General features: G+C 51.1%; 11 protein-coding genes across 11 annotated transcripts; 6 read left to right on the top strand and 5 right to left on the bottom strand.

The window, feature by feature from the left end:
* Positions 1-611: 611 nt before the first annotated feature.
* On the bottom strand, positions 612-1280 carry BBK36DRAFT_1098906 (RNA-binding domain-containing protein; the record flags this gene model as incomplete). Its single annotated transcript, XM_024889128.1, has 1 exon — positions 612-1280. A coding segment is annotated over one exon (669 nt), but the record flags the coding sequence as incomplete, so codon positions are not given.
* A 967-nt stretch (positions 1281-2247) lies between these two features.
* On the top strand, positions 2248-3037 carry BBK36DRAFT_8540 (hypothetical protein; the record flags this gene model as incomplete). Its single annotated transcript, XM_024898570.1, has 5 exons — positions 2248-2340; positions 2396-2466; positions 2532-2622; positions 2713-2806; positions 2913-3037. The coding sequence occupies 5 exons, from the start codon at positions 2248-2250 to the stop codon at positions 3035-3037; spliced, it is 474 nt and encodes a 157-aa protein (XP_024745473.1).
* Positions 3038-4923: 1886 nt separating this feature from the next.
* Positions 4924-6016, top strand: BBK36DRAFT_1172712 (hypothetical protein; the record flags this gene model as incomplete). The annotated part of the gene is made up of 3 exons (XM_024895768.1): positions 4924-5473; positions 5536-5919; positions 5982-6016. The coding sequence occupies 3 exons, from the start codon at positions 4924-4926 to the stop codon at positions 6014-6016; spliced, it is 969 nt and encodes a 322-aa protein (XP_024745472.1).
* Positions 6017-7496: 1480 nt separating this feature from the next.
* On the bottom strand, positions 7497-12337 carry BBK36DRAFT_1089590 (ankyrin; the record flags this gene model as incomplete). The annotated part of the gene is made up of 3 exons (XM_024889004.1): positions 7497-7874; positions 7971-8042; positions 12140-12337. Coding segments are annotated over 3 exons (648 nt in total), but the record flags the coding sequence as incomplete, so codon positions are not given.
* A 129-nt stretch (positions 12338-12466) lies between these two features.
* On the bottom strand, positions 12467-12832 carry BBK36DRAFT_1107061 (ankyrin; the record flags this gene model as incomplete). The annotated part of the gene is made up of 1 exon (XM_024889218.1): positions 12467-12832. A coding segment is annotated over one exon (366 nt), but the record flags the coding sequence as incomplete, so codon positions are not given.
* Positions 12833-15475: 2643 nt separating this feature from the next.
* BBK36DRAFT_1130026 (hypothetical protein) lies at positions 15476-15628 on the top strand (the record flags this gene model as incomplete). The annotated part of the gene is made up of 1 exon (XM_024891798.1): positions 15476-15628. A coding segment is annotated over one exon (153 nt), but the record flags the coding sequence as incomplete, so codon positions are not given.
* A 659-nt stretch (positions 15629-16287) lies between these two features.
* Positions 16288-18386, bottom strand: BBK36DRAFT_1129938 (HET-domain-containing protein; the record flags this gene model as incomplete). Its single annotated transcript, XM_024891788.1, has 2 exons — positions 16288-18050; positions 18104-18386. 2 exons carry the CDS (start codon positions 18384-18386, stop codon positions 16288-16290), a joined length of 2046 nt encoding a protein of 681 aa, XP_024745468.1.
* A 543-nt stretch (positions 18387-18929) lies between these two features.
* BBK36DRAFT_1129694 (hypothetical protein) lies at positions 18930-19307 on the bottom strand (the record flags this gene model as incomplete). The annotated part of the gene is made up of 1 exon (XM_024891765.1): positions 18930-19307. The coding sequence occupies one exon, from the start codon at positions 19305-19307 to the stop codon at positions 18930-18932; it is 378 nt and encodes a 125-aa protein (XP_024745467.1).
* A 2325-nt stretch (positions 19308-21632) lies between these two features.
* On the top strand, positions 21633-23453 carry BBK36DRAFT_1185672 (cytochrome P450; the record flags this gene model as incomplete). Its single annotated transcript, XM_024896454.1, has 2 exons — positions 21633-21821; positions 21901-23453. 2 exons carry the CDS (start codon positions 21633-21635, stop codon positions 23440-23442), a joined length of 1731 nt encoding a protein of 576 aa, XP_024745466.1. The 3' UTR covers positions 23443-23453.
* Positions 23454-25677: 2224 nt separating this feature from the next.
* On the top strand, positions 25678-25926 carry BBK36DRAFT_1185667 (hypothetical protein; the record flags this gene model as incomplete). The annotated part of the gene is made up of 1 exon (XM_024896453.1): positions 25678-25926. One exon carries the CDS (start codon positions 25678-25680, stop codon positions 25924-25926), a length of 249 nt encoding a protein of 82 aa, XP_024745465.1.
* Positions 25927-26046: 120 nt separating this feature from the next.
* BBK36DRAFT_1129923 (C4-dicarboxylate transporter/malic acid transport protein) lies at positions 26047-27307 on the top strand (the record flags this gene model as incomplete). Its single annotated transcript, XM_024891786.1, has 4 exons — positions 26047-26331; positions 26385-26452; positions 26503-27088; positions 27167-27307. 4 exons carry the CDS (start codon positions 26047-26049, stop codon positions 27305-27307), a joined length of 1080 nt encoding a protein of 359 aa, XP_024745464.1.
* Between the last annotated feature and the right edge of the window lie 81 nt (positions 27308-27388).

Here is a 27388-nt window from a genome sequence, read left to right as displayed (position 1 = left end):
TTTTGCTTATCAGGTCTTTTCAGTCTGCGGGTCTGCGATTTTTTTTCTTTTTCTTCTTCTTCTTCATCTTACAATCATCTTCGCCATCACACTATTGAAGGAGATCCAATCCCTACTGGCTCTTTCACAATCTCGCGCGAAGTAGAGAATCTCGCCTTTTATAATCCCGTTGCTTGCTTGTTCTTCTCACGAGCGCAATGGGTTCGCTTGAGTGCGGACATGCCATTTTCACCACTGAATCTTTGCTGAGTTTTCACGGCATGTTTGTTCAATATGAAGTGCAAAACGTGTAATTTTCATGAACCACTGCGCCGTAATGAAACCTGCCTAGTGTAGTAGAAAGAAAACAGATATACGTCTAAGGTCGTCCGCCGCTGGTATTAAGCGTCGGCCTTCTTCGTCCTGGTCGACCTGGTCGATCTGGTCGCCTTCGCGGGAGTCTCCTTGGGCGTCGCCGTTGCTTTTGACTTCGTCCGGGTGGAAGCCTTCTTTGGTGTCTTGACCTCCTGCTGCGGCTCCTCAGCCGGCTTCTCCTCCTCTGGGGCTACCTCAGGAGCCGCCTCGACAGCAGCCTCGGGAGCGGCCTCAGGAGCGGCCTCAACTGCCTTGACCTCGTTCCCATTCTCAACCGCGGCGGGTGCCGGCACTCCCTTGAGCTCCGGAGCCTCAAAGTCGTACCCCAGCTCCTTAAGCTTGGCGGCCTTCTTTGCCCGGTTGTTTCGCTCTCTTGCGACCTTGGCTTCCCAAGCTGATTCGGTACGGGGCTTTTCAAGCTGGATGCCGGCCATCTTGTTCCACGGCACCTTCTTAAATCGTCTGTTGGCGCCCTTGAACAGGTCCTCGTGGACCTGCTCCTTTGAGAGGACCTTACATTTCAGGATGTGTCCGAAAAGCAGGTAGTTGTCCATGGTCTTGGAGACAATCTCAGCGGTGCTGGCCTCGGTGAACTCGACAAAGGCAAAGTGCTTGCTGGCGCCGGTCTTCTTGTTGCGGGAGAGGCGCAGTCGTGAGATGGGGCCAAACTGAGAGAGGTATTGCCTCATCTCGTACTCGTAGAAACCGTGAGGTATCCGTCCAATGTAGACAACGCCGGGCTCTTCCTTGGAGGCCTTGACCGACTTTTGCACGTCTTTCGAGACCTTAGGGATCTTGCCGACATCCTGGCCGGGCTGGAACTCTTCCTCGTTGACGGCGGTTTCCTCCTCCGGGTCAATGTTGCCAGCAAGGGCCTGGATGTTTTCATCGTCTTCCTGTCCCTCGGCGTCGGACTCTCCCTCCATGTCGATCACGTCATCCTTCTTTTCATCTTGCTTCTTCTCCTTCTTCTCCTTCTTCTGCTTCTTCTCTTTCTTGTCCTCCTTCGCTTCCTTCTTCTCCTCCTTCTTCTCTACCTCCTTCTCCTTCTTATCCGCCTTGGGTTCGGCCTTTTGTGACTTGGGTGTCTTGGTCTCGGCTGCCGTCTTCTTGGTGGACTTTTGCTTCTTGGCGGAAACGGGAGTAGATTGCTCAGCGGCTGTATCCAGAGAATGTTAGCATGAAGCAGCTCGAGGCATATCGATTGAAGTCGGCAATCATACCCTTTCGCTTTCCCTTGGGGGTCTTGTCCGCAGGCTTTGCGACCTCGGTGGGCTTTGCAACCTCCTCGGGCTTCGGCTCTTCCGCAGCTAGATTCAGTTAGAAGAGATCGTATAATGAGAGATTCGTGGCTCTTACCCTTTCTCTTACGAAGAACTGGCGCCATGATGCGATTTGTGGTGGTTGTCTGTATCACTGTTCAGGCGCCGCAAATTCGCTTCGCCAGAAAAAAAAAAAGAGAAAATTACTGGAAAATTTACGATTCTGCCGGTTTTCGAGGGCGGTGAAGCGGATGGATATGCGCGATTGGTGGGGTGGCTGTTCACTAACAGGTCCTATGCCGGTTACGGTAACAAGCTCTCTCGAAATCCAGGCCTTTGTCATTGTTTTGTTCAGGGTATCCTCGAACTGTCTCAGAAGGATCGCATCAATATTGCCAGAAAATGTCATTGATTCAACTGATTTGAGAGAATGTAGGGCTCTTGAATTCTTTTCTCTTGACTTGACCTTGATGTGAGATTTAATTCAGCTCTACGTCACAATTGGGTGAATCGTCACTTTTGAAGAGCTCGACTAGGCTTAGCCCATCGTCTTCAAGAGCTCCTTCGCCCATTCACCTTCTTCACTTCTACCAGCTTCAACTCACACATCCGCAACTCCATCACGATCACGATGGACGTCGATGAATCTGACCCTCAGCACGAAGAGATCTGGGACGACTCTGTCCTGATTGACTCCTGGAACGATGCTCTGCGGGAGTACAAGGTAAGACCATCTTGGCAGAACGAAGGCGAGGACTGTTGCCTTAACCCGAGCCTAGAAATACCACAGCATCCGCGCAAAGGGCGGCAGCATTCGAGACCTGGAACAAGCCGAGGTCGATTCGGCCAAGTGCGTCTATTGATCCTCATGTCTGATCGAGTCGCTCTGTCTGTTGCTGCTAACGCCCACTGCAGGGCAGACGTTACTCCCAAGATAGAAGAATCGACGGATACCCAGGGACACGTCCCCGATCTGTCGGATAAAGGTGCCGATGCAGCAGATGATGTACGTTTTGCAGCACAGACGCACTGCATATCTCATCTGAGATGCCCTTGCCATGATTCCCAGGGCTATTCAGCTCATCAATGTCCACAGGCTCCCGCCGAGAAGCAGTCAGAGAGCACGCAGCCAGCGCACGGCTTGAACTCTCTGCCCAACGCGTTTCCGTCTCAGGCAATACTTGGCACAGGTTAGTCACTCGCGCAAGACGATAGCACACCTCCTGGCCTACGCCCGACGTCTCTTTGAACGTGCCGCACTGACGCTGAGGAATATCTCCGGGTTACCGTGACCAGTGCGCGACGAGAATCTGAAAAAGCTCCTCATGTCTTGGTACTACGCCGGCTATTATACCGGCCTGTTTGAGGGACAACAGCAAGGACAGCAACAACCACAGCAGAAGATGGAGCAACAGCCTTGACCGATCACGTTGCTGAAGTTGGGTCTATCGGCGTCAACTAACTGATCGTGGGGGAAGTAAGGTGCTGCGCCACAAGTTGAATGGTGAAGCTGGGGTGGAAACACTGCGACAAATGGCGTTCCACAGGCCTGCTAGTTCGACAACCGTCGCGATGACTCTGGTCTCTGGCGTCTCAGGATAGCGCCTGGTGGAAACAACGTGTCAGTGCATTTCAAATTATTCTGGCTCTACCGATTTCAGCCACGCCGCCAACTGATGGTTTCTTATCGGACGATTTGTTTCAAAATACATAGCGGCGGAAATGCTAAGATATCTGCATCGCGGCCGATGTGCCCGGTGTATGGCAGAGAATTACGCATTTGTTTGGTCTGACCTTTGAAAGTGGCACTCGCTTCAACAAGATGGAAATTGCTGCGGCCTGTTTGTGCACCGCCCCTGCATGCCTTCTTGATCCTCACTGCTTCTTTTCAATCCTCTCTTCCTTCATCGGAACGTCGTGGTTTACAATTGATCGTGAACACTTCAGGCGGCCTTTGCCAGGATCCTGCAGACGCCTTTGCTCCTCTTTGTTCTAGACTCTCGACCCCGAGCTTTCCTGCCTGCTGTCAATTCAGCAGCGACAATACCTAAGATTGAAGGGAGGAGATCGCTAGGGCGCGCTTCGATAGATCCGGTCGAGGCAACCTAAGTCGGGAAGACCAAGTCGGAATCGCATGAACGATGGGATTGCAGAGCGACATATTATTGATAAGAGCTGCGCTACGGCTCATTCCCCGGCCCATGAGAAAGCCGTGTTTCATCCTCCACAATGGCGGTTTGAAGACCCTCGCGAACTAGTTTGGCCTGCCAGCGCTTGACGCTGTTCTGGCTTCAACCCCTTATGGCGGACGACTGTGACGAGTCTATGCTGCTTCTGGCATGATTCGAAGCCTGCGGCCTCCTGCTGTTGATCTAGCCGCCAAAACTTCTGCTGCGTTTTTCTGCGTCCGCCGTTGGCTTCTTCTTCGTCGAGGCACGTTTCTAGGCGCATGAGCGGCATGAAGGCTAACGTGGGCGCTGATATTGCGCATTACTCAGATGCCGGGACCGAAGGCCATCTCATGTTGGCGTCTCTCGGAGAAAATCGAGAGATTAGAGCACGCATTTACACCTGAGATGGATGGCGCACCGTTGCTGGTGCACTCTTCATTTGCCATATCCGGGGTGCTCAGCATTGCGTCTCCACCCACTCGCTTCTGGATCTCGAGCATCAACGACAGGGGTCTGAACGTGGCGAGCGATGCCCAGACGCAACTCGATCAAACAAAGATGAGAAGTGAAATGCTTGATTTGAGTCTTGGATATGCTTCTCAAGAAACATGCAGCTGTCTTGCGTCCCAAGACCCTAGCCGCTAGACCAGGGTCGCCGACTGGGCCACGCCAAAACATGGCCAAACGCCACCCGAGACAACTCTGTTACAGTTGTCTCCTTGAACCCCTGCAAACCACCAAAATGCGCAAAACAGTACGGAGCGCCGCTGATTCGGATGCATCGCGCCCCGGAATACAACTCTTTAGCTCGGAAACGGGGGGTTCAAGGGTCTGCCTCCATCAGGAGAAAACGGCTGGCTTCATGCTCGGCCGCATGGCGCCTGGACAGATATAATGCCTGGCTGTCCCCGAGACGAGCAAAACATTCCTTCGTTTCTTCATCACTAGTCTCGAATTGTTTCGGCAGTTGTTCTCTTTCCCTCTTTTTCATTTCTTTCTCTGTTTTCTTCCATTCGCTTCACGAGCAGGCCCTCGCCATAACCGCCCTTGAACTTGGTTGATTCAAGTTCTTTCGACAGCCTTCCTTTACGTGTAATTCAAGTCAGATCTTCAATATCTACCCACACAACGCCAAGATGAAGTTTTGCTCCTGGTTAGCTCTGGCCTCTGCGCCTCTTGCTCTGGCCAACAAGGTCCAGAATGCCTACCCCGACAACGCCGCCCGAGGAGTTGAGTTGGAGCTGGATGAGCGAAGCATCGCCATTGCCCAAGGCATGGCCGGCCACGGTATCACCGCCAACTCTCTGACCGAGATCATCATCATCTGGGCCAACCCCGGTGGCGGTGCCGCTACCACGACCTACAACCAGAAGGTCACCGTCACCCAGACCGTGACTGTTGGAGGACAGACCTCGACCGCCGCCGCTGCCGGTGCCACTCACACCGTCACTGTTGGAGGAGCTGCTGGTCTCGTCTACTCTCCTCCCCAGCTCGACAACATCCCCGTTGGTGACACCGTCATCTTCGAGTTTCACTCCATGAACCACACCGTTACCCAGTCTGCCTTCGACACTCCTTGCAAGAAGCTGGAGGGCGGCATGGACTCTGGCTTCCAGGCCAACCCCAACAACACCATCGTTCCCGCTCCCCAGGTCGCTATGCAGGTTATGGCCACGACTCCCCTCTGTAAGTACTCGCCTATGACGATATGAAGCCACTGAGAGCAGCGTGCTAACATCGATACGCAGGGTTCTACTGCCGACAGGCCGGCCACTGCGGCAAGGGCATGGTCTTCTCCATCAACCCTACCGCTGCCAAGACCCAGGCTCAGTTCCAGCAGATGGCCATTGCTCAGAACGGCACTGGCTCTGCTACTCCCATCACCGGTGGAAGCGCTCCGCCTGCTGCTGCTCCTCCCGCGGCTTCTTCCGCTGCCCCCGCTGCGGCTCCTCCTGCTGCTCCTCCTGCTGCGGCTCCCTCCGCCGCTCCCCCTGCTGCGGACAGCGGCAGCGTCACTCCCGGCAAGGGAACTGTTGGTGCCGATGGCAGCTGCTCTTGCTTCGTCCAGTGTGCTCCTGGTAGCTTCCCCGTGAACGCTGCTCAGGGTATTGGTGCCCACGGTGGCTGGGGTGGTAAGTTTTACTCTCCTTCGTATCATTTGTAAAGGAACCAGTACTGACTGATCTACTTGCAGGTGCTCTCCCCATGAACGTGGCTGCCATGTCATAAGAGGCGCATTAATGTGACCACAAACGGACGGAGACGGTGGCGTGGGGGGTTGTGACTTTAAAAAGGGATTATTGTAGATCTTATCATTTCTTCTTACACGTACTTTTGGAGGCTGCCCAAGGGGCCTGACTCTTTTTCCTTGACTTTTGTTAAGGGTATTGATATCATATGACTGGTTCGTATACACTTTATTGGACACCTAATGAGACTTTTTGAAACTTGCCTCCTTCTCAGAGGGAAATATGTGCTGCTGCAATCGCTCTTACTGAATGACTTTGATTATCGAAGTGGGCTTCATCAGATAGAAAGCCATGTTGTAAAACCCGGGTAAAGAATCCATTTCCAATATCACCAACCAGGCTCAATGCAACCGCTTCTTTTCCAGCACAAAATTTCCGCCCTGTTTTTTTCCGAATTGCTTGCCCCATTGGCCATTGATACGGTACCCCCCTTCTGCGTCTTCAACACTGCCCTCGTACGCCCACCCAAACTTAGGGTATAACTTTACGAACCTCAGGGTTGTTCCAGACGTGACCTGGCCGCGGATGACGAACTTTGCGACTGTGTCCTGCCCGCTACCGGAAAACAAGATGACCACCTTCTTCGACGCCCTCGGAGACTCCGTAGAGACCGTCTCGATCTGGAATGCCGTAGTCTCCTTGGATGAATCTGACCCAAAGTCGTAGCTCCCTATCCACTCTCCCACGAGTACGTGCGCCCACCAATCGAGGTCCCGATCATCGTCGATGGCATTGGCGTTGGTAGTATAGGGACTGTTGCCTAGCGCTCCGTCCGAGATCAGCAACTTGGCCATGTCATCGAATGCCATGCCATTCTGGGCGCAGGCCTCGACGGCTGCTAGCAGGACGCCCTCTGGGGCAGGATGCCGGTTTATTGTCAGTATAAGGGACACAAGCTCACGAGAGTCCTGGTTCACAGCCAGCTGGAACGGCGAGGACCATGCCGACCCCGATCTGGGCTGGCGGTACGCGTTGGCACCGCGCTCAAGGAGCAGCTTCACCACGTCGTGTGATCGGTTGGCGAGTGCGACTGGCAGCATCGCGTCGGGCACGACAGCCCGCGCCCCTGTGATGTACCGCAAGTCAGGGCGCAGCATCATCGCCTTTTGTAAGGGGCTGCCCCAGTGCCGGTCCCTGAGCATACGCTCTTCCTCATTTGACCAGATTAGACCCTCGCACATGCCACTCGAGCTGTCCCCCAGCTCATCAGGCCTGGAGACATTGGCTACCAGTTCGAGGAAGATGGCTTCCTGCTCGGTCTTTAGCACGAAGGCCAGGATATCTCGAACCATCTCAGCATCGAAGGAAGACCAGCTGGAGTCTTTGAGGAGTGACGAAACCAGGTCGACATAACCCTCCTCGAGGGCGACGGCCAGTCTGAGGGGCCGCGAAGTTGCACCCGAAGCGCTCGTCTCCTCGTAGTTATTCATGACCTCTACCACGCTTGCGGCGCCGTGCCTTACCGCAAGGGCAAACGGCGTCCAGCCATCATTTGACTTGGCCAGAACAGAAGCCCCGGAATCAAGCATGAGCTCAGCACATTCCTTGGAGTCAAAGCTCGCGGCATAGTGGAGCGGCGTCCAGCCCTCGTCGTCTGTCGCATCTACCGCGGCTCCGCGCTCCAAGAGCAGCTGGGCGAGAGGTGCTGACCCGACATAACACGCCGCGTGCAGTGCATTCATGCCCCAAGGCGTTTGGCAATGCGGATCCGCGTTGTGATCGAGCAGCAGCTTGGTGATTTCCTCGTTCCTCATCTCGATGGCTAGTAGAAGCGGCGCCTGCCGTCCATAATCTCTCTCGTTCGCGTCAGCACCTTTCTCCAGGAGATGCTGCACCACCTTGAGGTGCCCCCGTGCTAATGCTCGTACCAGGGGCGTGCGTCCTGACTTCGATACGAGGCTCAGGCTGGCGCCTGCATCTACAAGCTTCGCCACCATGTCAATAGCCCCCAGTCCGCAAGCGTGATGCAGAGCAGTCTTTCCGCTTTCATCTGCAGCATCAAGGTTCTTGCAGTTGACAAGCAGCCTATTGAAGATGTCGCCTGAGCCCAAAATAACAGCAGCAATGAGAGGAGTACCGTAAGTTCCCCCCTTTTTAGATGGGTCAGCCTTGTGCTTCAGCAACACCTCGATGGTAGGTCTCTGCTCGTTCACAACCGCTGCTTGTAAGGGAGTGCCAAATTCGCCCCCTAGGGTGTTGCAGTCATGACCTAGTTCGATCAAGCGCTCTACAATGTCAGTAAGGCCAAGGATAGTCGCGTAGTATACCGGAGATGGACTGATTTTACGTGCCGCAGCGGGAGTGGGGGCCTCAAGAGACTCGTTATCTGATTCCTCGCCCGACTCATCCTGTTCAATATCTGACACTTCCGATTCATCTGCTTCCAGTGATCCGTAGCCACTGTCGGCACGGTCAAGAGATTTGACCCATGCAGGCCTCTGTAGACCACTCGGATCTCTGCCAGTGTCTTGTGATATTGATTCGAACAACGTCGCCCAAACTTTCCAATTTTTCTTGTTGAACAGTTCCCAAACCAGGTTCGGAGTGTCTGGCTGAGTATTGCCGGATCTGCTTCGACGAAAGTGCCCTGGCCAGCTAGTTGCCGTATAGGAGAAGAATGGATAAGTGCAAATGAAGGCCTCCGCACTCTGAATGCACTTGTTGGAATCGTCGTCGAACTCCTCGTAGCACATATACCGAAGACACAGGCCCGCCATCCAATCGTGCTCCGTGCTCTCTTTCGAGAAATATGGTCTGTGATCCGGCCCGCATTCGTAAAGGGGTCCTTGAAGCAGGAACTCTTTGACGGAAAAGTGGACAAAGTGAATAGTCTGCGATGCCAGCGCGATGTTCGCATGCTCCTTGCGCAGCTCGATGAGGGAACCACAGGGCTTGAGTACGTAGCTGCCAACGTACTCTTCGTCCACGCTTTCTTCCGTAAAAGGATCTGGGAGGTCATCATGGGGATATTCGGCTGACTCCTCGTTGAAGTGGACGGCGAGAGCCTCGGCCATTTCGCGCACTGTCAGCGGTCGAGCCGCGAAGAGGACCAATCTCAGGATCGCCTCGGCCCGCGATGCGAGATATGGGTCACCTCCAGGAGGCAGAATTCTTTCCAGCTCCCTCTGATAAGCCTTTCCTATCTCGCTGGGCGTATCGAGAAGAAGCTTGTCCACTTGTTTCTTAGTTGCGCCCGCCAGAAGCCTTTTATTGAGCAGAGCAATCCAGAGAAACATGCCCTCGCTCTTCTCGACGGCGCGACCTGCAATGTCACTCCTCTTGTCTGGCCCCATTTTGCTGAGCTTCTTTGCGAACAGCGTCTCCGAGAATGATGACACGTCTTTCGTTGTGTCGGCCTTTGTGATCGAGTGCTCGATGGTTCTCAACGATTGCCCATCCCCGCAACGCCCCATTACAACCTCTCTGATGTCTTGCTGATGGCGGCTCACTAGAAGGACGTGTGTCCCTGTCCCTTCAATGACCCTTACAAGGTCCTGGAGAAACTGGGTCCGGCAGGACTGCTGGGTATGGTATTTTGAGATCGTAGTAGTAGCTTCAGTACATTCGTCGTATCCATCAATCACTAAGGTGCAGTGCGGCACCTCATTGATCAATTTGCGAAACAGTGACCAGAGGCAATCTTGGTCGGCCTCTGACACAGGGATGCCTTCACTAATCTTCAGCTGCAGTTGGTCATCTTTCATAGCGATGTCAATGGCCGTGTCGTCCCTGATGAGTAGCTGTCCAATTTACGATTTCAAAATCGCGAATGGATGCGTCCTCTCGTGGTCTTCTCCAGAGCAGAAGAAGAACAAAATCCGACCGTAGGAACTGTTCTGATTCTCCATGTAATCAATCACCCTGGAGCACAGTATGGTCTTGCCGAAGCCCGCGGGTCCATGGAGCCAGAATAGCTTGGAAGTTTTGCCCTCCCGAGTGGTCCACTCATGGAATGCCTCAAGATCAAACACCCAATCGCATGTGGACTCGTGGCGAAGGGCCTTGGCTTCTTTATAAGCATCTTCGGTCGATACCGGACTTAGCCAGCCTCGGATTCGAGCTCGGTTGTCGTCGACGGACATGTTGGTGGTGCTGGTGACGACCTCCATAAGGACCTTAAGAGAGGACATCAACTCCTTATGGCGTGCTTCATCCTTCATGGTATTATCTAGAGATATTTTCTTAGTACTAACAATACCTAAGAACGGAGAGACGGATGGATTCTAGATAGGTTATAGACTGTCGTACCTTGCCACCTTGCCTCGTTTGAGAGGCGATACACATCGCTGATCATTGAGGAGATACCGTCGATAAAGTCTTTCACGGCGGATTTTAAGCGCTGGAATACGCCCTTGACCCATCGGACTGGCATAAATAAAATCAGTGTACTCCTTGTGTATTGCACAAGACATGGGAAGGTGTAACTTACCACCGGCACTTTGATCGAAGAACCGCCGAGCAGTTGCCAGAAATTTCAGGACCTCGACATATAAGCCAATAATCGTTGAAGACAGCTCTGACACCAAGCCTCCAGAGATTGACATATCTTGTTCTACTTCGGCGAGCTGTACGATTATATGGGAGACGAACTCCAATCCCTCTATTACCTTGGCGTACGTCTCGAACTCACCGACAGCAACCTTGCAAGCTTTCAGTATTGATTTCTTCAGATCAAGGTGGTAAGAGACAACATGAACGTACCTCAATGAGAGCCTTCACCCCTGCCCAAGGCAATGCAGCATGCACTGGATCAAACTGCACGATAGAATCTCCGATAGACTCGAATCTCCTGACCCAGCATGCGATATTTTCCAGAACATCTCGGATCTGAACTTCCGTCCCGTCACTTTTGGTAAAGAGAGTCCACCTCTTTGACTCGCAGTGGGCTTGCTTGTCTCTTAGGGACTGGTAAATTGTTCGTGCGTTAAAGCGAGATTTTCTATCGCCGCCAAGCGTCGCTTTGTCCTTCTTATCTAGGAGGCGGAACGCTTCGTCCCATCGGCCACGGCGCGCACTACAATGCAGCTCAGAATCAGTATGTGACCGTGTCGAGACATGGAGCGGGCTGAGCAGTACATTCGCAGGGCATGCATTCGCCGAATGAGCACGCGTGTTCGTGCAACTTGCGCAAGAGATAGCTTGCTGTCCTGTGTAGCCATAGTGCTAACGACCACCTTGCAATGATTAGGTGAAAGAAATTGAAGGCACAATCGCTTCACCTCTTGGGAGGTTGACGAGGAATTGAAGTAGAAAAACATCAATATATGTCCAACCCCGCTCGAAGGCGCAAACAGGCTGCAAACCACATGACCTTATCTTCAGCCTCTTGAAGATTGAATTGTCCAAACGGAGCTGCCCTCAGCTCATTCTGGCAAATCACAAAACGAGGCAAAGAAGGCAACCCTTTCCATGAAGTAGCACCCGCCCCCCCAGAGCCTCAAAGGGACCAATATACATAGCCACCTGCGGGGAACGTGAACCAATAGAAGTTCTGCTCATATCCAGATCTTGAATTTCCTCAGAAGTTAAGTACGGTGTATGAGGAGGTCCCAACTTTAGATACGCACATATGGATTGCAACATCGTAAGAAAACATCTAGTATAGTCACTGTGGCAAATCAATCGATTTCAGCTGGTGCTGGAATATCAAACTAAAAGATCTCTTGCTATACTCCTTATATGCGTGACCTCTGCAACATTAGTTCGCTACAAATAATTACAATAGACTTAAGTCGAATCTCAGACAGTACTTTTTTTGAGTTAATGCAAGGGGGAGTATTAACGGACTCATACTTGGGTTCCGTATGTGAGTTGTTCTAATACCCCGAGACGATGGGTGACGGACCGTTTGTCATGCCAACTATATATACCAAATTTGCAGACCACCAAGTTCGTATACACTTTATTGGACACCTAATGAGACTATTTTCAACTTGCCTGATACTTAAAGTGATGGCGTAGCCTCTTGATGAAGGACTAGTGGCCAACTTCATAAGTGGCGACGGGCCAGTCTGTTGTGATTTTCCATTGAATCCTTCAATCCTATCGTCTTCCGTGGTCATGCGTCGACATATTGGGTCGCAAGCTTTACCTAGTGAATAACTATAGCCGCGCCTTGCTCAATAAGGTAGCGCGCAACCTCGAGATGACTAGCCGTCTCCCCCCCCGAGGCAAGAAGCAATGGGGTGGCGCCGTTCTTTGTTTCTATGTTGATATCCCCCGGATCTAGCTTCAATAACAGCTTGACTGCTTCAAGGTGTCCGTTTTGTGCTGCCACGTGAATCGGCCGCCTTCGACCTTCATCTGGGATAGATTTCGCACCTTTGTCCAAAAGCTTCTGAATAACCTGCACGTGTCCCTCTTCGGCAGCCATCCACAACGCAGTCGTACCCTCTTCATCTATGGCGTTCACGTTTGCGTTCTGCTCCAGGAGAAGATTGATGATCCCAATATGGTTTCCACACGCGGCATGCATAAGTGGAGTCCAGTCCATATAGTAGTCTCGAGCGTCTACATCCGCTCCATTCTTGAGAAGGAGACGGACAACTTCGGCATGCCCGTTCGCGGCCGCTGTATGAATTGGGAAGGCCTCTAATCGAAAAGATGGAAGATTAACGTCCGCGCCTTTCTGAATCAAAAGCTCGGCAACCTCAAGATGCCCTTGATCAGCCGCGCGCCATAGGGGAGAAGTCGTCTCATCATCGTAGTCGTCCTTGTGCGGGTCAACTTGAGCACCAGCCTCCAACAGTATCTTGACCACCTCGACGTGGCCTTGTAGTGCGGCCTGGTGAATGGGACGGCAGTTCCCATTGGTAGAAGTGATTTCTTTGTTGGCTCCCTTCTCGAGCAGGATCTGGACGATTTCAGCGTGGCCCTGATCCGCCGCGCTCCATAGCGGTGTTGTATTCTTGCTGTCGGGCTCATCGTGCTTGGCATTTGCATCCAACAACAGCTTCACTATATCAGCATGACCGTTTTTTGCAGCTAGATGAATGGGTGTGCGCTTGCATTCCGTGGTAGCGGCGTTGACATCGACGCCAGGGCACGCAACTAATAGTCTGACAACTTCGAGGTGGCCTTGATGGGAGGCAATCCAGATTGCTGTCTCACCATCACCATCAGAAATTGCCGCGCATGTAGGGTCCTTCTCTAGCAAAAGTTTCACCATGTCGAGGGATCCGGAGTTGGCCGCTTCATGGATAGGTTGGCGGACTTTAATGTCAGGTGTTCGTGGTATTAACGGCACCACTGCTCCTTCATCCTGCTGAATTCCGAGATTCATTGGTTCGGAGGTGTGGGGATGGTAAGCCAGATTGGAAACATCGTATGGAAGGTAGTCCATCATAGGATCCGAACCTGAATCCCCAATAGGTGCGTCTACAAAGGACGTCTGTATCATATCGATCAATAAGTGAACATTGTTATTGTCACAAATCAGCTTACTCGCAGAGGCTGGGGATTTGCCAGCTGAGGATTTGCTAGATGGGGATTTGCTAGCCGGGGATTCGCTACACTCGTTCCGTCAGTCTGGCCTAAACAATTTCTCAGATATTATATGAGTAGCGTATTGAATTGGGCACGTACTTGTACATGGATCAGCTCGATCAGCTCGGTTCTGCGCTCCTCGCTTCTTGTACTTGGAAATATGCCACTCGTTGAACTTGATTTTGTACTGCTGCTGACTATGTACGCACTCTCAATTAGCCTGACTTGTAATGGTTCTTCGAAGAGCTTCCTAACCTAGCTTTGAACCCTTTCTCCTCCATAGCTCTCATAACTTCTTTCAAGGTGCATTTCTGTACAATATACAGTTGCTCAATGTCGCTTCTGTGCTGATTCCACACATTCAATGGTGGGCTCCGCACCCTTTCGCTTGTGCTCAGAGACATGGCACTTCGATGGGGACCAATTGACTTTCAAGAGGAGAATATGAAAACTAGGAGATTGCTCAATTCAAGAGAATCAACTGAAGAGGCGTTCTGACGGCGATGTTTATATTAATAGACAGGGAGTGCCTTTGGGAAGTTCAAACTTTTTAAACCCGACGCCTTGCAATGCCAAGCTAGAACGCCCTGCAGGTAAGACCAATCGCTGCTTCGCGAGCTGAAAGTTTTCAGCAGAGGTTGAACATTTCGGGCTGAACTTTTGTGCCCAATCTGAACTTTTGTTAAGCCCAATCCCTTGCATCGCCGTACCAGCAAAAGCTCTGCAGGGCAGGTAAGACCAATCACCTCGCGAGCCGGAAAGTTTATTCTTGGCAGGGGTAAAAAACTTTCTGACTGAACTTCGATCTTCCTACACCATCTTGACCACCACACCAATAGAAAAGTTCTTCAAAGTTTCCGTCACACAGCCGACTACGTGGCACTTGCACCTGGGGGAGGATTTTATTGGGAGAACATCATAAGCCACGACTCAGCATGGCGCAGTCAAACGCATGGTTCAATATTTTGAAAGTTCCGAGAGGCAGTGGAGGAGACCCCTTTTAGGCAAAGTTTATATTCTTTCGTGAAACTTTCTGAGACTTTGGAATATATCAATCAGAAACTTGCCTTACTTCTGGGTTGTCGGCCGTCCACCTTTTATTCCCAACCATCAACATCGCTTGCGAGAAAGCCTCTATCCCCGAGTTTGAGCGCGAAAGCAGTGACATTTTCCCTTGTGCAGAACGTAGTCAGAAGCAAATCCAGTCTCTTGTACAGTGGAGGTTGGCGCGTAGACTCCTAGTGAGACGAGCCCGCAGTCTTCAGGCAGTCAAGGTTTCCCAACAACGGAGGAGGACAGCTCGACCTACGAGGACAAAGTATAAGGGTGTCTGAAAGATTTTGGAAGTAATGATCCCTTGGAAAACCAATTTCACATTTTTTTTTTTTTTTTTTTTTTTTCACAAAGTAACCCTTCTTGAAGTTTAAATCTTTTGAAAATCTAAGGCTTATCATAGAAATGCACGCAAGTCCAAACAGTGCAGCCAAATGAAAGTTGCCCCTGGGGCAGCCTCAGTATCTTTCTTCTATATACTACTTGGTTCTTGCAAGTTTCCTGGCTTATGGTTTATCTTTTTATGAATGAATGTTCTTAAACATTTCTATTCAATACCAAAAGCTGGTTCAATTGAAAGATTTCTGATGACAAGGATACTCAATAGTTCCTTTGTTTCCTATATATAACCCCTCTGATCCCGAGACTTATATTACACGAAATCATTCTTCTTCTTCATTGTTACTCCATAAGCAACTCTGGCACATTGTGGGCTTTATTCATTAAACTCCAGCGAGAAAGGGACACATCATAGCTTTACAAGCTGTTCTCATTCAAGAAGCAATGGATTCACGCGAAGCCCACACCATCAAGTCCTCGGCCTCACGAGAAAAAGTCTGGAAGACAATCTGTTCAAGTGAGCCTACCGTGCAATCCAGGAAACATATCTTGCTAACTTCGGCTAAAGGCGGTGAATTCCAACGCCCCGCTGTCCGAGGCCCTACTTCAGCAGCTGGATACTGCCAACCACCAGGACGTGATGATGGATCGTTGGTTGGGAGAGACCCCAAAGGAAGAACCATATCATGGATTGGAAACTGGCAAATCCCAATAAAAGAACTGCAACATACCTACGCAAGAGGTGGGGGTTCTTGGATAGTGTGCCTACAAGGTTTCACAGCTTGGGAGGTCATGAAGTGGGAAAGAAAACACCGCCGGTCTGCTACTATATTTTATATGTGCTAAGTGGCGTTTTTTCTCCCACCCCTTGACAAGGTATCAGCAAGATTGTTTATAGCTAAACGCGCTCTTTATGCATTTAGCCTGACAATAGGTTCCTCACTTCAAACAGATAAGCTATTTCCCTATATTTTCACCTTCTATAAGCTGTCCAAGGCCTATAAGATATTACTGGGCTTGACATCTTTATGAGTGCTTTTTGACTGGCTACAACTTATAAGACCAGCAACAGATTTCAATAGCAATATTATGCAGTAACCACCAAAGTGCATGATATAAGCTGGAAACACTTGGTTGTCAAGCACATACGACCATATGTAGTGGAAAACTCGGGGTCCCGTCAAGTTCTACGATGCGGTACAATGTCTTCTGTTTCCGGTACCCCTGGCTTTGAAATCGGAAGTACAGTTTTGTTATGTCTATAGGAGTAGTTACACCATAAATCCGCGCATCATGGTACCCCTTGACAAGAAAAGCCCTCGCGAGACAGACAGAACTGCAATAGAAATTTTAGTGCCACCAGCTGAATAACATTCACACAAGGTTCACATCAGACATATGCGGCAAAAGCAGCTCTTCAAACTCATGTGCCTCAAACGTTCTTTTCGGTCGCACGGTTGTTATCATGCCAATGCGGCGAAACTCGTCTTTCCCTAGAACAGGAGCGACGCAGAGGAGAGCAAACGACAAGGGACGCGACGAGCCATGCGGCTTGAATGGGTAACTCGCAAGCAGAATCATGTGCGTCACCGTCTTCCATTCCTCTTTTTGACTTGGATCGTCAAGGGATGGGTATCCCCTCAAAAAAGGCAGTTTGGCATCTAGGGCCGTGCAGACAACATCATCCCCTTGGCTGCCATCGTCGAAGACGGGTGCTTCTGCTGTGCAAGCAATCAAGGGAGCCCGGATCGTCAGTGTTCCCTTTCCACTGCCGAAAACTTCATCAGCCGGCGGACCTCGCTCGAGACGGACCACCTCGACCCACGACTTTGGGTCCACGCCGTACCACACCCAGCTCGTAAAGCTTACAGCCCTCCCACTTGACGGCCACGCCCAGGATGGGAAGAGGCCTCTCTGTACATTCTCGGACACCGGCTCCTCTCCGGATGCTTGCCAGACTAGAAGGTCCCTCAGAAACGGTTCCCAGCACCCAAAGGCATAGTCTTTTCTTGCATAAACTTCAGGCCATCGTCGGCTAAAAGCTGCAGACAAACCCTCGAGTGCCGCGACGCGGTCTGTGAACTGCGTCAGCAGACGCGCAGAGTACGTTGTGACAACCTCGGCCCACAGATACGAAAAGGTCTTGTAAAGGTCCTTGTTTGAATCGGAAAACAGCCTCTTTGTAGAGACATGGCCGATGCAATATCGATGATTAAACACGCGGTCGCCGTCCTCGGTCTTCACCTCTAGGCGACTCTTTCTGCATTCACACTGGACCGCGCTGGCGCACACCCATGATAGCTCGCCTTTTCCGATATAGAGAGCTCTCTTGGCCAGGAATCTTTCTTGGAACGTCCAGGCGCGGTCCTCGATGGTATTTAGCAGATCCACGCCGTCCTGGTCAAATGTCTCGCGCGCCCAGTGGCCCGGCAGGCGTCGACAATGCTCGTGCTCCATCCGCTCTACTACTACCGTTACTTTGCCGGCTCCCTTGTTCTCGGGGTTGGCTTCCAGGTATCGGGGATACTCCAGCTCGAGTACTTTTGGCTGTATAGGCTGCAATTCAGGTGGCCCAAGAGGACAGCCTTCTAGAACATCAGCGGTGCCCGCAGCAGAGACGACCAGGAGCGCTCCCGAATAGATGTCTGCCATCATCGGTATCTGAGTCATCTTGTCGGCTGGGTCGTCCTGGATGATGCACAAGGCATCGACCCACAGATACTGCTGCCCGAGCTGCTTGCAGACGGAAACAATGTCTCTGATAGTTTGAGGAAGGGATTTCAAGGGAATGCCTTTTTTATGCTGGGCCAAGTTGCTCTCGTATGTGCACAAGTTGCCGCCTCTGCGACCCCAACAGTAACTGAGAGCGACATATGTTGCTCCGGGGGGAGGGTATTCGATGCTGACTAGCCGTATCATCTCGTCCTGTGAGATATCGAGAACGCGCCTGGGCCATTCGTATTCCTGACACTCTGCATTACATGCCTCATGTGAAGCCACGCAATCTGCAAGCCATTCCTTGGCTACAGAAATTCGTTCTGCGTCGGAGTCCTTTATTGGGCGGTAGTTTCTATGCGTGGGCGTGTAGGCAATGGGGATGCCAAGCCTAGAGTCCAACCTGGCGTGCTTTTCGGAATCTAACGAGATTCAGCATTCAGTGCTGGCAAGGTTTGGGATTCCGTGATTTTACCAGCAACAATGTATATCTTATGCCCTTTTGCTGTTTCAAAACTATCCTCTGGCGTAATGACGCCAATCTCCAGCGTGTTGTCGTGCCATATACTACCAACCAGTTCCGTCCCTGGGTTCGCGGTGTCTGTTACGCACGAAAGAATTTCCCTCACTGCCCAGCATCTTGCACACTTGGACGCCACGATGCTTGACAACTTAATCCGCTTGTCGTACACCTGGCCGAATATCTCTTTGCAATGAGGACACTGCTGCCAGGACTTTACACTGATCGCGGCATTCATGTTATCCTTTCTGAGAGCCGTTTTCACATATATTGAACGGAACGCTAGGAATAGTCGTAAGTAACATAGGAATTCAGGTCTTACGAGCCGTGAAGCTCCCTACCTGACACTTGTTGTGCCGCATGCAGCGGCCTAAATACACGAATTTGCTGACAAATAGTCAATGTATGACTTGCAGTGCGCCTTCCGGCCAGCCTTCATTTGGCTAGAGCCTTACCAATTGGGTTGATGCCTGCCGAGGAGCAATCATACATACTTGGTCATGTAACCCCTGAGCGTTAATACATGTACATATGGACAATCAGCTGTGTCCTTGTAAGGAACCAGGACGTCACAGATTGTAATAACATAGGCATGTAATAGTTTTAGTAGATTTAATACCAAGTCTTACACTTAGATAGCTGAGTGTAACATTTATATCAAACATCGAAAGGACTTCCGCCTAGGATTGAAAGATGCAGAGCAGGTTGGAAAGTTATATACAAGGAACCCACTACTAAGAGGTGCTGTGCCCTACTAAGCCTAGGACTAAGGCTATAAGTTTTAGCAGTCAAACTTTAAGCACATACGACCATAGGTAGTGGAAAACTCGGGGTCCCGTCCGCTCCCCCATAGATAAGCCACTAACCGGCAGATTAGTAGTTGGGTGGGTGACCACCAGCGAACACCGGCTGTTGTATGTCTTTTCTTTTTTGCCCTCTTGCTCCCCTCTGCTGTTGTGGAGAAGTGGTTATAGTGCTGAATAGGTGTGAGACAGAGCACATACGACCATATCCATTGGAAAATACGGGATCCCGTCTGCTCTCCCAGAGTCAAGCCAATGAGAGGCAGATTAGTAGTCAGGTGGGTGACCACTGGCGAACACCGGCTGTTGTATGTGATTTCATTTTTTTTGCCTATCTTCTCAATAGTTAACCACATGTTAGTGAATATCACTGGTCTCCTCGCCGTGTGTGGCTGATATCGCTACCTTTGAGTTGTCCCTCGTAGCCGTGTTGAAAGGTGTAAGTTGTCTCGTGCAAGATATGCGAGCCCGGCTTCAGGATAAACGGGTAGCTTCTGCTGTTGTCTTCTAGTTGTTCGTGGGCCCTGTTGAGAGGGCTCGTCCCAGGTCGGCTGATTTTGGAAAAGGCGTAGGAAGACATTTTTACCTCCTTGTCCTCATCAAGCGGACAGCGGTCTATAGAAGGGGATAGAGGCGGCGATGACAGTTGCACTGATCTCAGCAGAAAGCCAGATCAGGGGGAATGCCGTTCCGTAGGTAAAGTTCGAGTTGCGAGCAACAAGGCCAGCTCTACAATTTTCAAAGTAAGGAAGTGTTCCAATGTCCGGGGCAAATGCAATATACAGGGTGCGAGACGTCTTACACTACACCCGAGCTCATAGAGGCAATAATGCCAAGATTGTCACTGCGCTTCATCTGCAACTTCCAGATAAGAACAGCTGGGAGTGCCGTAAGGACCAAATCCATGGTGGCCGAGTACCCTGCGGCGTATGATCCCAGCCTGATGACAGTATCGTTCTTAACGCATCCTGGTAGTAAGCGGAGCTGAGCATTAAAAGAACTGAACAACAGCAATGCGGAACATGGACCCGTTGATGGTCGTGAGCATGAACCACAACGCAGCCTTTTGCCTGGTCTGAGTGACCAGTTTCAGCAGTGTCAAGATGAAGGATGACTTGGACACGGCGACCGAGATGACGGCGAAGAATTGACTAATTGGTAGCAAGTATACCAGGCCTGGCAGCTTTAGCAAATCCGCGCCTTTATAGTGCTTCCCTAGCCGAGTGTTGTAGAGTAAATCGACAAGACGACGAATGCCACAAAGAGCAACTAGAAGGATATGAAAGATTAGGTACGTTCCGAGAGACTGAGACATGGCATAACCTTACCCAAGAAAAGAGAAGCACCCCATCATCCATGCCGAATTTTGTAGACACAAGATGTTTGCTGGAGAATCGCAGGCTCATAAAGATCAACGATAGAGCGCTGCAAACTATCATTGTGATATTCACGGCCGGAGCCATGGAGCCACTTACGGCTAGGAGTACAGACATTCTCTACAAGCTATCAAGGCTATGGAACCACCCACGGCAGGACTCCCCTGTGCCGCGGATTCATGAAGCTATATACCCCACCAGCATCACGAAGGTTATTTGTAGACATTGTGAGATATGATGAACTCTACAGTGACGATCAGCGTATGTATTCTCTCTGCTATATTATATAAAGATATGCTTATAAAAGCAACAGCAGATACACTCCAGGAGTCATAGGAAATGGTAAAGACACATATTTCATCCGCAATATAGCTATAAGAAGCTTCTTTAGAGCCTACCATTGCGATTGAAGGCTGAATGAGGCACGTTTCTGAGGTACTCTTTTATGTCTATACACTAAAGCCGCGAAACTTTTACATCTATACTATAATATGCTGAGTCACAAGTTGCTGTGCTTGTGCCAAATTTGTATCGAGCAAACCTTTGTGACATTGGTAGGATGTAGTCGCGGCCCCTGGTGATATGATGCTCTCGCCGTGAGAAGCTATACTGCTGCTTTTGCCTTCGGGCCGTTGGAGGGGCGTCGGGGTTCCGGCATAAGTCTTCCATCGGCGGTTACAAGGGCGCATGGTCAGCACAGCCAAGACAACAATGGAGAAGACCAGCAGGAAACCGCGTGTGTATTTCCGGGTGCAGCCGTCTGGCTAACCGCCGGGAGGGGAAACCGAGAGACGGGAACTTACTCATCTGGGGCATTATTACGGAGTACATACTCCGTACTTGGTTGACAGATTACATCTGTTGGTTCAAGGTTTGTGCTTGTTGTTGCCTTGACCCTTGCTTCTCAACGCTACTGTAGCAAGCTTGCAACCCAAATCTTGCCTCTTGAGCGGAGAGGTGGGGAAATGAGGAGCGGCCAGACACCCTGCAACGTTGTGGGTGTAACCTAGACGTTCAAAAGTGCTCCTCCAAACGCTGTATTACGGTCGACTTGTTTCGGGGTTCCGGACAGGCTGATGCCAGGCTGCAAAGGCAATTTGCTCATGTCGTATGGAGGAGCGAGTCAGGGTCCTATTCGTATAGCCAACTCAAATGGAGCTGGCGGGATTTCAAACTGTAGTTATAGGCTGCTGGCACGGTGGGTTCTTATCTGGAAGCCATCAATATTCCATTTGCTTCCCCGTTCGTGTTTTGTTCAAAACCAGGCTTATGTGCATACAGTCAGGCAACACTCTGGCAAATACAATGGCGGTGACTATCTCCTCAGGAGGAATTTGGATTGTAGGGATCGTCTTTCTGGCTCTGTACATGACCTACCGACGGATCCTGCCGAAGCCGATCCCTGATATCCCGTACAACAAAAATGCGGCTGCAAAGGTGTTTGGGGATGTGCCAGAGATGATGGGCTATGTGATGCGTACACGACGCATATTTGTAAGACACAGCCGACATGAGCTGGCTGTTTATCGGTCCAGGCGGATGCAGATTGCTAACATGGAAGCTTGAATGAGAGCAGTGCTGGTTAACGTCCCTAACCACTCGCCTCCAAAGCCCTATTGTGCAGGCTTTCATCAAGCCCGGAGGACTACCATGGGTTGTGGTGACAGACCCTTTCGAAAGCCAGGATATCCTGCTTCGGAGAATCAAAGAATTCGACCGCAGCGAATTCTTTGGCGAGCTTATCAATGGCATCTTGCCAGAGCAACATATTCAATTCATCTCGACCGACCCTCGGTTCAAGAACAACCGGAACTTGATCAACCACTTGATGGCCCCGACTTTCATCCGGGAAGTCAGCGCGCCTGAGGTGTATATGGCCGCAAGCGCCCTTATGAAGTTGTGGAAGGTAAAATGTACCATGGCCCAGGGCCGTCCTTTTTCGGCCCACCAGGACGTTACCTTTGCTGCGTTGGACTCCATCTTTGCCTCTTCCTTTGGTCTGGCCGAGGACGGGACCAACACCATCCAGCGCATCCAGGCGTTGAACAGCTTTGAGCCTATGGTCCCTGACGATGTCAACGAGCCCGTCGCTTTCCCCGAAGGTCACACTCCGGAAGTCTTCTCGGCCGTGCTCACCCTGGCCAACTCGGTCACAGACACTCAGCTCTCTCCTGCGCCGGTGCTGACTTCGTGGGTCATTCGCAAGTTCCCCTACATGAGAAAGGCGAAGAGTATCAAGGACAAGTACATCCGGGATAAGGTAGAAGAATCCGTCCGATTGATCGAGAAAGATGCCAGCATCAAGCCCAAGAGCGCGCTCCACTCCGTCCTCCTTCGCGAACGCGACGTGGCGACCAAAGAAGGCCGCCAGCCTGACTACCGCAAGGGCGCCATCGCCGACGAGTTCTTTGGCTTCATGACAGCTGGCCACGACACATCTGCTACCACCATCGCCTGGGGCCTCAAGATGCTGACCGACAACCCAGCCGCGCAGAGCCGTCTCCGTAACGCGCTCCGCTCCGCCTTCCGAACCGCCGTCCAAGAGAAGCGCGACCTGACCTACGCGGAGCTCAGAAACTCACAGGTCCCCTACCTGGATGCTACAGTGGAGGAGATTCTTCGCCACTCGAACACCATCGCCTTCGTTGTCCGCCAGGCTCAGCAGGATACCACCGTCCTCGGCCGCCATATCCCCAAGGGCACCAATGTCTTCCTCATGGCCAATGGCCCAGGCTACCTCGAACCCAACATGAAGCTTGCAGACGAGGCACGAAGCCCGGGGGCCCGCCAGACGGCCAAGTCAGCGCTGACGGTTGCCTGGTCAGACGACGACATTGACATGTTTCTGCCCGAGCGCTGGCTCGAGACGGATCCGGACACCGGGGCCGAGATGTTCAACATAATGGCTGGGCCGTCGCTGGCGTTCGGGTTGGGGCTTAGGGGATGTTTTGGGAGAAAGCTGGCGCTGCAAGTGCTCAAGATTCACTTTGCGCTGATTGTGTGGAATTTTGAGCTGCTGCCGATTCCGGAGAAGCTGGGCGGCTATGAGGCGGTGCAGAAGTTTGCGAGGGAGCCGACACAGTGCTACATCCGGTTGAAGGAGATTGATCTGTAGGGGGCTTGGGGATTACTTGCCATATATGTGTATGTATTGGAGCTCATGGATCGAGGCCGAATTACTCAGGGCTTCAGCAAGTCGTAAGTCGACCAGGCCATGGGTCCGCGGCCGCGACGATGCCGGAAGGAGACTGGTCGCATGTGCTATTGACATCATCTGGGGGCCTTGATATATCCCATATCGGTTCCAACTGATACAACCACAACAATAACCGGCTGACTGGCTCTCGAATCCCTCAGGAGTCATTTCTTCGGAAAAGCTATCATGGCTGACCCCCAGTTCCCCGGCTTGTGCAGGGTCTGTGGCCGATGCCAATCATACATAGACGTCAAGAACTTCTGCCGCCCATCTCAATGAAGCGAGTGATGAACCAATCTGCTTGACTACAGCTGCTCTCATGGCGAAGCCCACATCCTTATAAATAATAACATGGGGCGAAGATCTTGAGTTTGCGTGCTTGAAGAAATCCCGTTCGCATTCAGGGGGTGAACTCAGCTTGTCTGTCGTGGAAGAATCTGTGATCATACATAGAACCGTTGCACCATGCCAAACGAGTCCTATCGGGAAACAAATTGCAGTGTCAGCCTAGGAGCTATGGCTGCCTCCTTGTTGCGACCTTGAAGTGTTGGGTCGTGACAGCATGTACTTTTGAGTCGCAGACTCTTGAAAAGAGGCACACGTATCTAAGGTATAGTGCATCTCTTTTGGTAGAGGTAAAAGAGCAGCAATGGCGGAGAGGGCGAGACCATGGGGGGATCTTGAATGATGTTGGATAGAGTCTTCTGCACAGCTGGAGGCCATTTGGTAGGACAACTGGAGTTGGATGTGATTTCGGCGGAGGGAGCACCGAAAAGTACAGATGGATGCAGATGCAATACGCCTTCAAGCTTTCTTCGTCAGCGGATATTGGATAGCCTATCCGGCAGCCTCACTTACACCGCTCGTTCGCTGTCATAGACCCTCGCATAACGGTCGAATATTTTTCTTCCGTTTGAATCGGTTCGCTTTGTCACTGATTTTCAATGGTTTCTGGAAGTTTGAGACTGGCGCCTGAGCAAATATGGCGTTGAATACTCTCTTGAGTAGGGAATGCCCGGATGAGTAAACCATCACTCTAAGAGTTTCAGACAAGAGAGGAAGACCAACGCTGAGATAAACGAGATCTCGAACCTTCGCGTTCATTTGATATGTCTTGGTTGGATGCACATTTTCCGCGAAGCTACCCTTTTGCTGGGAGTATAAGAGCAATTATGATCCTTGAGATGGCACCAGGAAGGTGTTCATACCGGGTCTTACAACCATTCTTGTCCTAGTGATAATGCTGAGGGTCGTCTGGACACAACTTACATTGTGAATTGGCTGTCTCTCGTGCACGTCGTGTTCTCGACAACGTTATAAGATTGTCAAGGAATAGGGGGGCTTGATATATCATTGAAGACATGCCAGCTCTGCATGGCGGATTGCCAGCTTTTCCCCTGATGTCTTTCCTGGACATCGTCGGTGATGTGTTATGGAGTAAGAGAATGAAGCCCGTCTCTGCCAATGGAAAGACCTCATTCATACCAGTGAACTAATTGATTGGTGTAATGAGGCTCCTTCAGCTGGGAGCAATGCCGGGATATCCATCTCTTTGGTGCTTCGCTCTGGTCGATTCAGTTGCCGCGGATTTGGTTTCTCAGCAATGATGCAGTTACTAATGAGAATTGCCTGACTAGCACCCTACGGTATAAGTGGCAGGGCTTGCGGAAATACAGGGGCAATAACACGCTGTTTCTGCGGTGCGAACAGCCTTTAACCGGAGATGCTTAATTCTTATTGCGGAGGTTATTTCTTCATGGAGAACCTAAAGAATAGCGGTGTTCGCTCTGGCAATTCACGAATACCTCTCATTGGCTCTTGTACACGGCCGATGGGCTTTGTTATACGAAGCAATGGGCCCTTTTGCCTAACATGGAGCGTAAGATGATCTGTAGTCCGGCAATTGTCACGAGAACTCGAGTAAGTCGAGCGAACTGAGCCGAAATGTTCCACTTACCTACGTGTATTCAGTGATTGCGAGCCTACGATGTTGCAGTCTGACGCTATATATGCGCGTGTCTACGTACATATTCCTTCAACCGCACGTCGAGGTTGTAATACTTTGATGCTGTGGCTTAGCTCCCATTTGATCATCTCATGTTATCACCTCTGTTCAGGCAGACGCTCTCTTGATTTCGCGTGAACAAAATCATCATGGCATCCTCCGCGGGAGGCGCATCGTCTGCTGTTGATGTGGTCGGCACTGCAATTGTCCCAAGGCATGGCCCGGAGGGCATCGTCGCCTCTTCAACGAGCCTGTCGCCGCCACAGGAAGACGACGCGACAGATCCAGCAGCAAAGGTTTTGCAGAATGAGATGGACAAAGAAGATGTTAGCTCGCCTGCGCTTCAGAGGCGGGAGAGGAATATTTGGATTGCCGTTCGCGCATTTACTCCGGCGTAAGTTCTTGTTTCGGATCTTCATTATTACAGCCCTGTCAGTCGACGTCTTGGTGAACGGACCACAACTGAGCCTCGTTTCTATGAGATGATTCTAAAGCTTTTCAGGTGGTTTACAATTAATATGGGCACCGGAATTGTTTCGATTCTTCTTCACAACCTTCCATATAACGGAGCGTGGCTATACTGGATCTCAGTCATCTTTTTCGTTCTGAACCTGGCGCTTTTTGTCCTTTTTACGTTCATATCAGTGCTTCGGTACTTTGTATATCCTGGGCTCTTTATGACGATGATTCGACATCCTGCCGTACCGCTACTCCTGGGGGCATTCCCGATTGCCCTCTGTACAATCATCGAGATGATTGTCTTGGTCTGCGTGCCCGCATGGGGTGAATGGGCGCTCACTCTGGTCAGTCATAGCGGAGGATACCAGCTCGAGGAATGTACTGACCCTCTCAACAGGCTTGGACGCTGTGGTGGATTGACGCTGCTATATCCATTGTCATTTCTTACTTTATGCCATTCGTCATGTAAGTGATGAATACGGTCATAAGGGGTTACTTTAACTAACGGACGTCAGTATGCACATCCACGACGTGAAGCTGGCCACGCTTTCTGCAACCTGGCTTCTTCCCGTCGCTGCTGCAATCGTCGCGTCTGCCATTGGAGGAGTTCTCGCCGGAGCTCTCGAAAACGAACAGCATGCTCTTTGGACACTCATCACCTCCTACTTCCTTTGGGGCACCGCAATGCCGCTGTCGTTCACCTGCCTGGTCATCTTCTTCCACCGCCTCTCAGTGCACAGCTTGCCGCCCCCTGAGGCCATCGTGTCTATGTTCCTACCCGTGGCGCCTCTCGGCCAGGGTGGATTTGCAATTATACAGCTGGGCAAGGTCGCTGCCGAAGTGTTTCCAAAAACTGGGACCCTTGGACAGATGGGCAGCCACTCTGGAGAGATATTATATGTGGTTGGCTGGATGGTCGGGTTCATCATGTGGGCAAATGGCCTGGCATGGATCTTCTTTGCGCTGGCCAGCATCAGTCGACGGAGATTTCCCTTTAACATTGGCTGGTGGGGGTTTACTTTTCCTCTTGGTGTCTGGGCTGGCGCAACAATTGCCATTGGGCAGGAGATGCCATCTCGATTCTTCAATGTCTTAGGCACTGTAAGTCTGCGCCCTCTGCCACGTTTCGAATATTTACAGCTGCGGAAGAACCAGCTGGACTAATGTACTGCAAAACAGATTGCCGCAGTCATTGTAACGCTGCTATGGATTGTAATCGCCGCAGGCACGATACAGAAAGTCATGGACGGCAAAATCTTCGAAGCTCCAGATTTTGAACAATGGAAAAAGAACAAAAGTGAAGCCTTACAGACGGCTTAAGTATATGGCGCTCATATAGACGTTGCTAAGCTAAACAGAAGCCAGATAAAAACCGTAGATATCAACATATAGACTGATAGA

This window comes from Trichoderma citrinoviride (genome assembly GCF_003025115.1).
Source record: "Trichoderma citrinoviride strain TUCIM 6016 unplaced genomic scaffold BBK36scaffold_18, whole genome shotgun sequence".
Classification (NCBI taxonomy): domain Eukaryota; kingdom Fungi; phylum Ascomycota; class Sordariomycetes; order Hypocreales; family Hypocreaceae; genus Trichoderma; species Trichoderma citrinoviride.
Note: the sequence above shows the minus strand (reverse complement) of the source record. Positions and strands in the feature narration are given on the sequence as shown.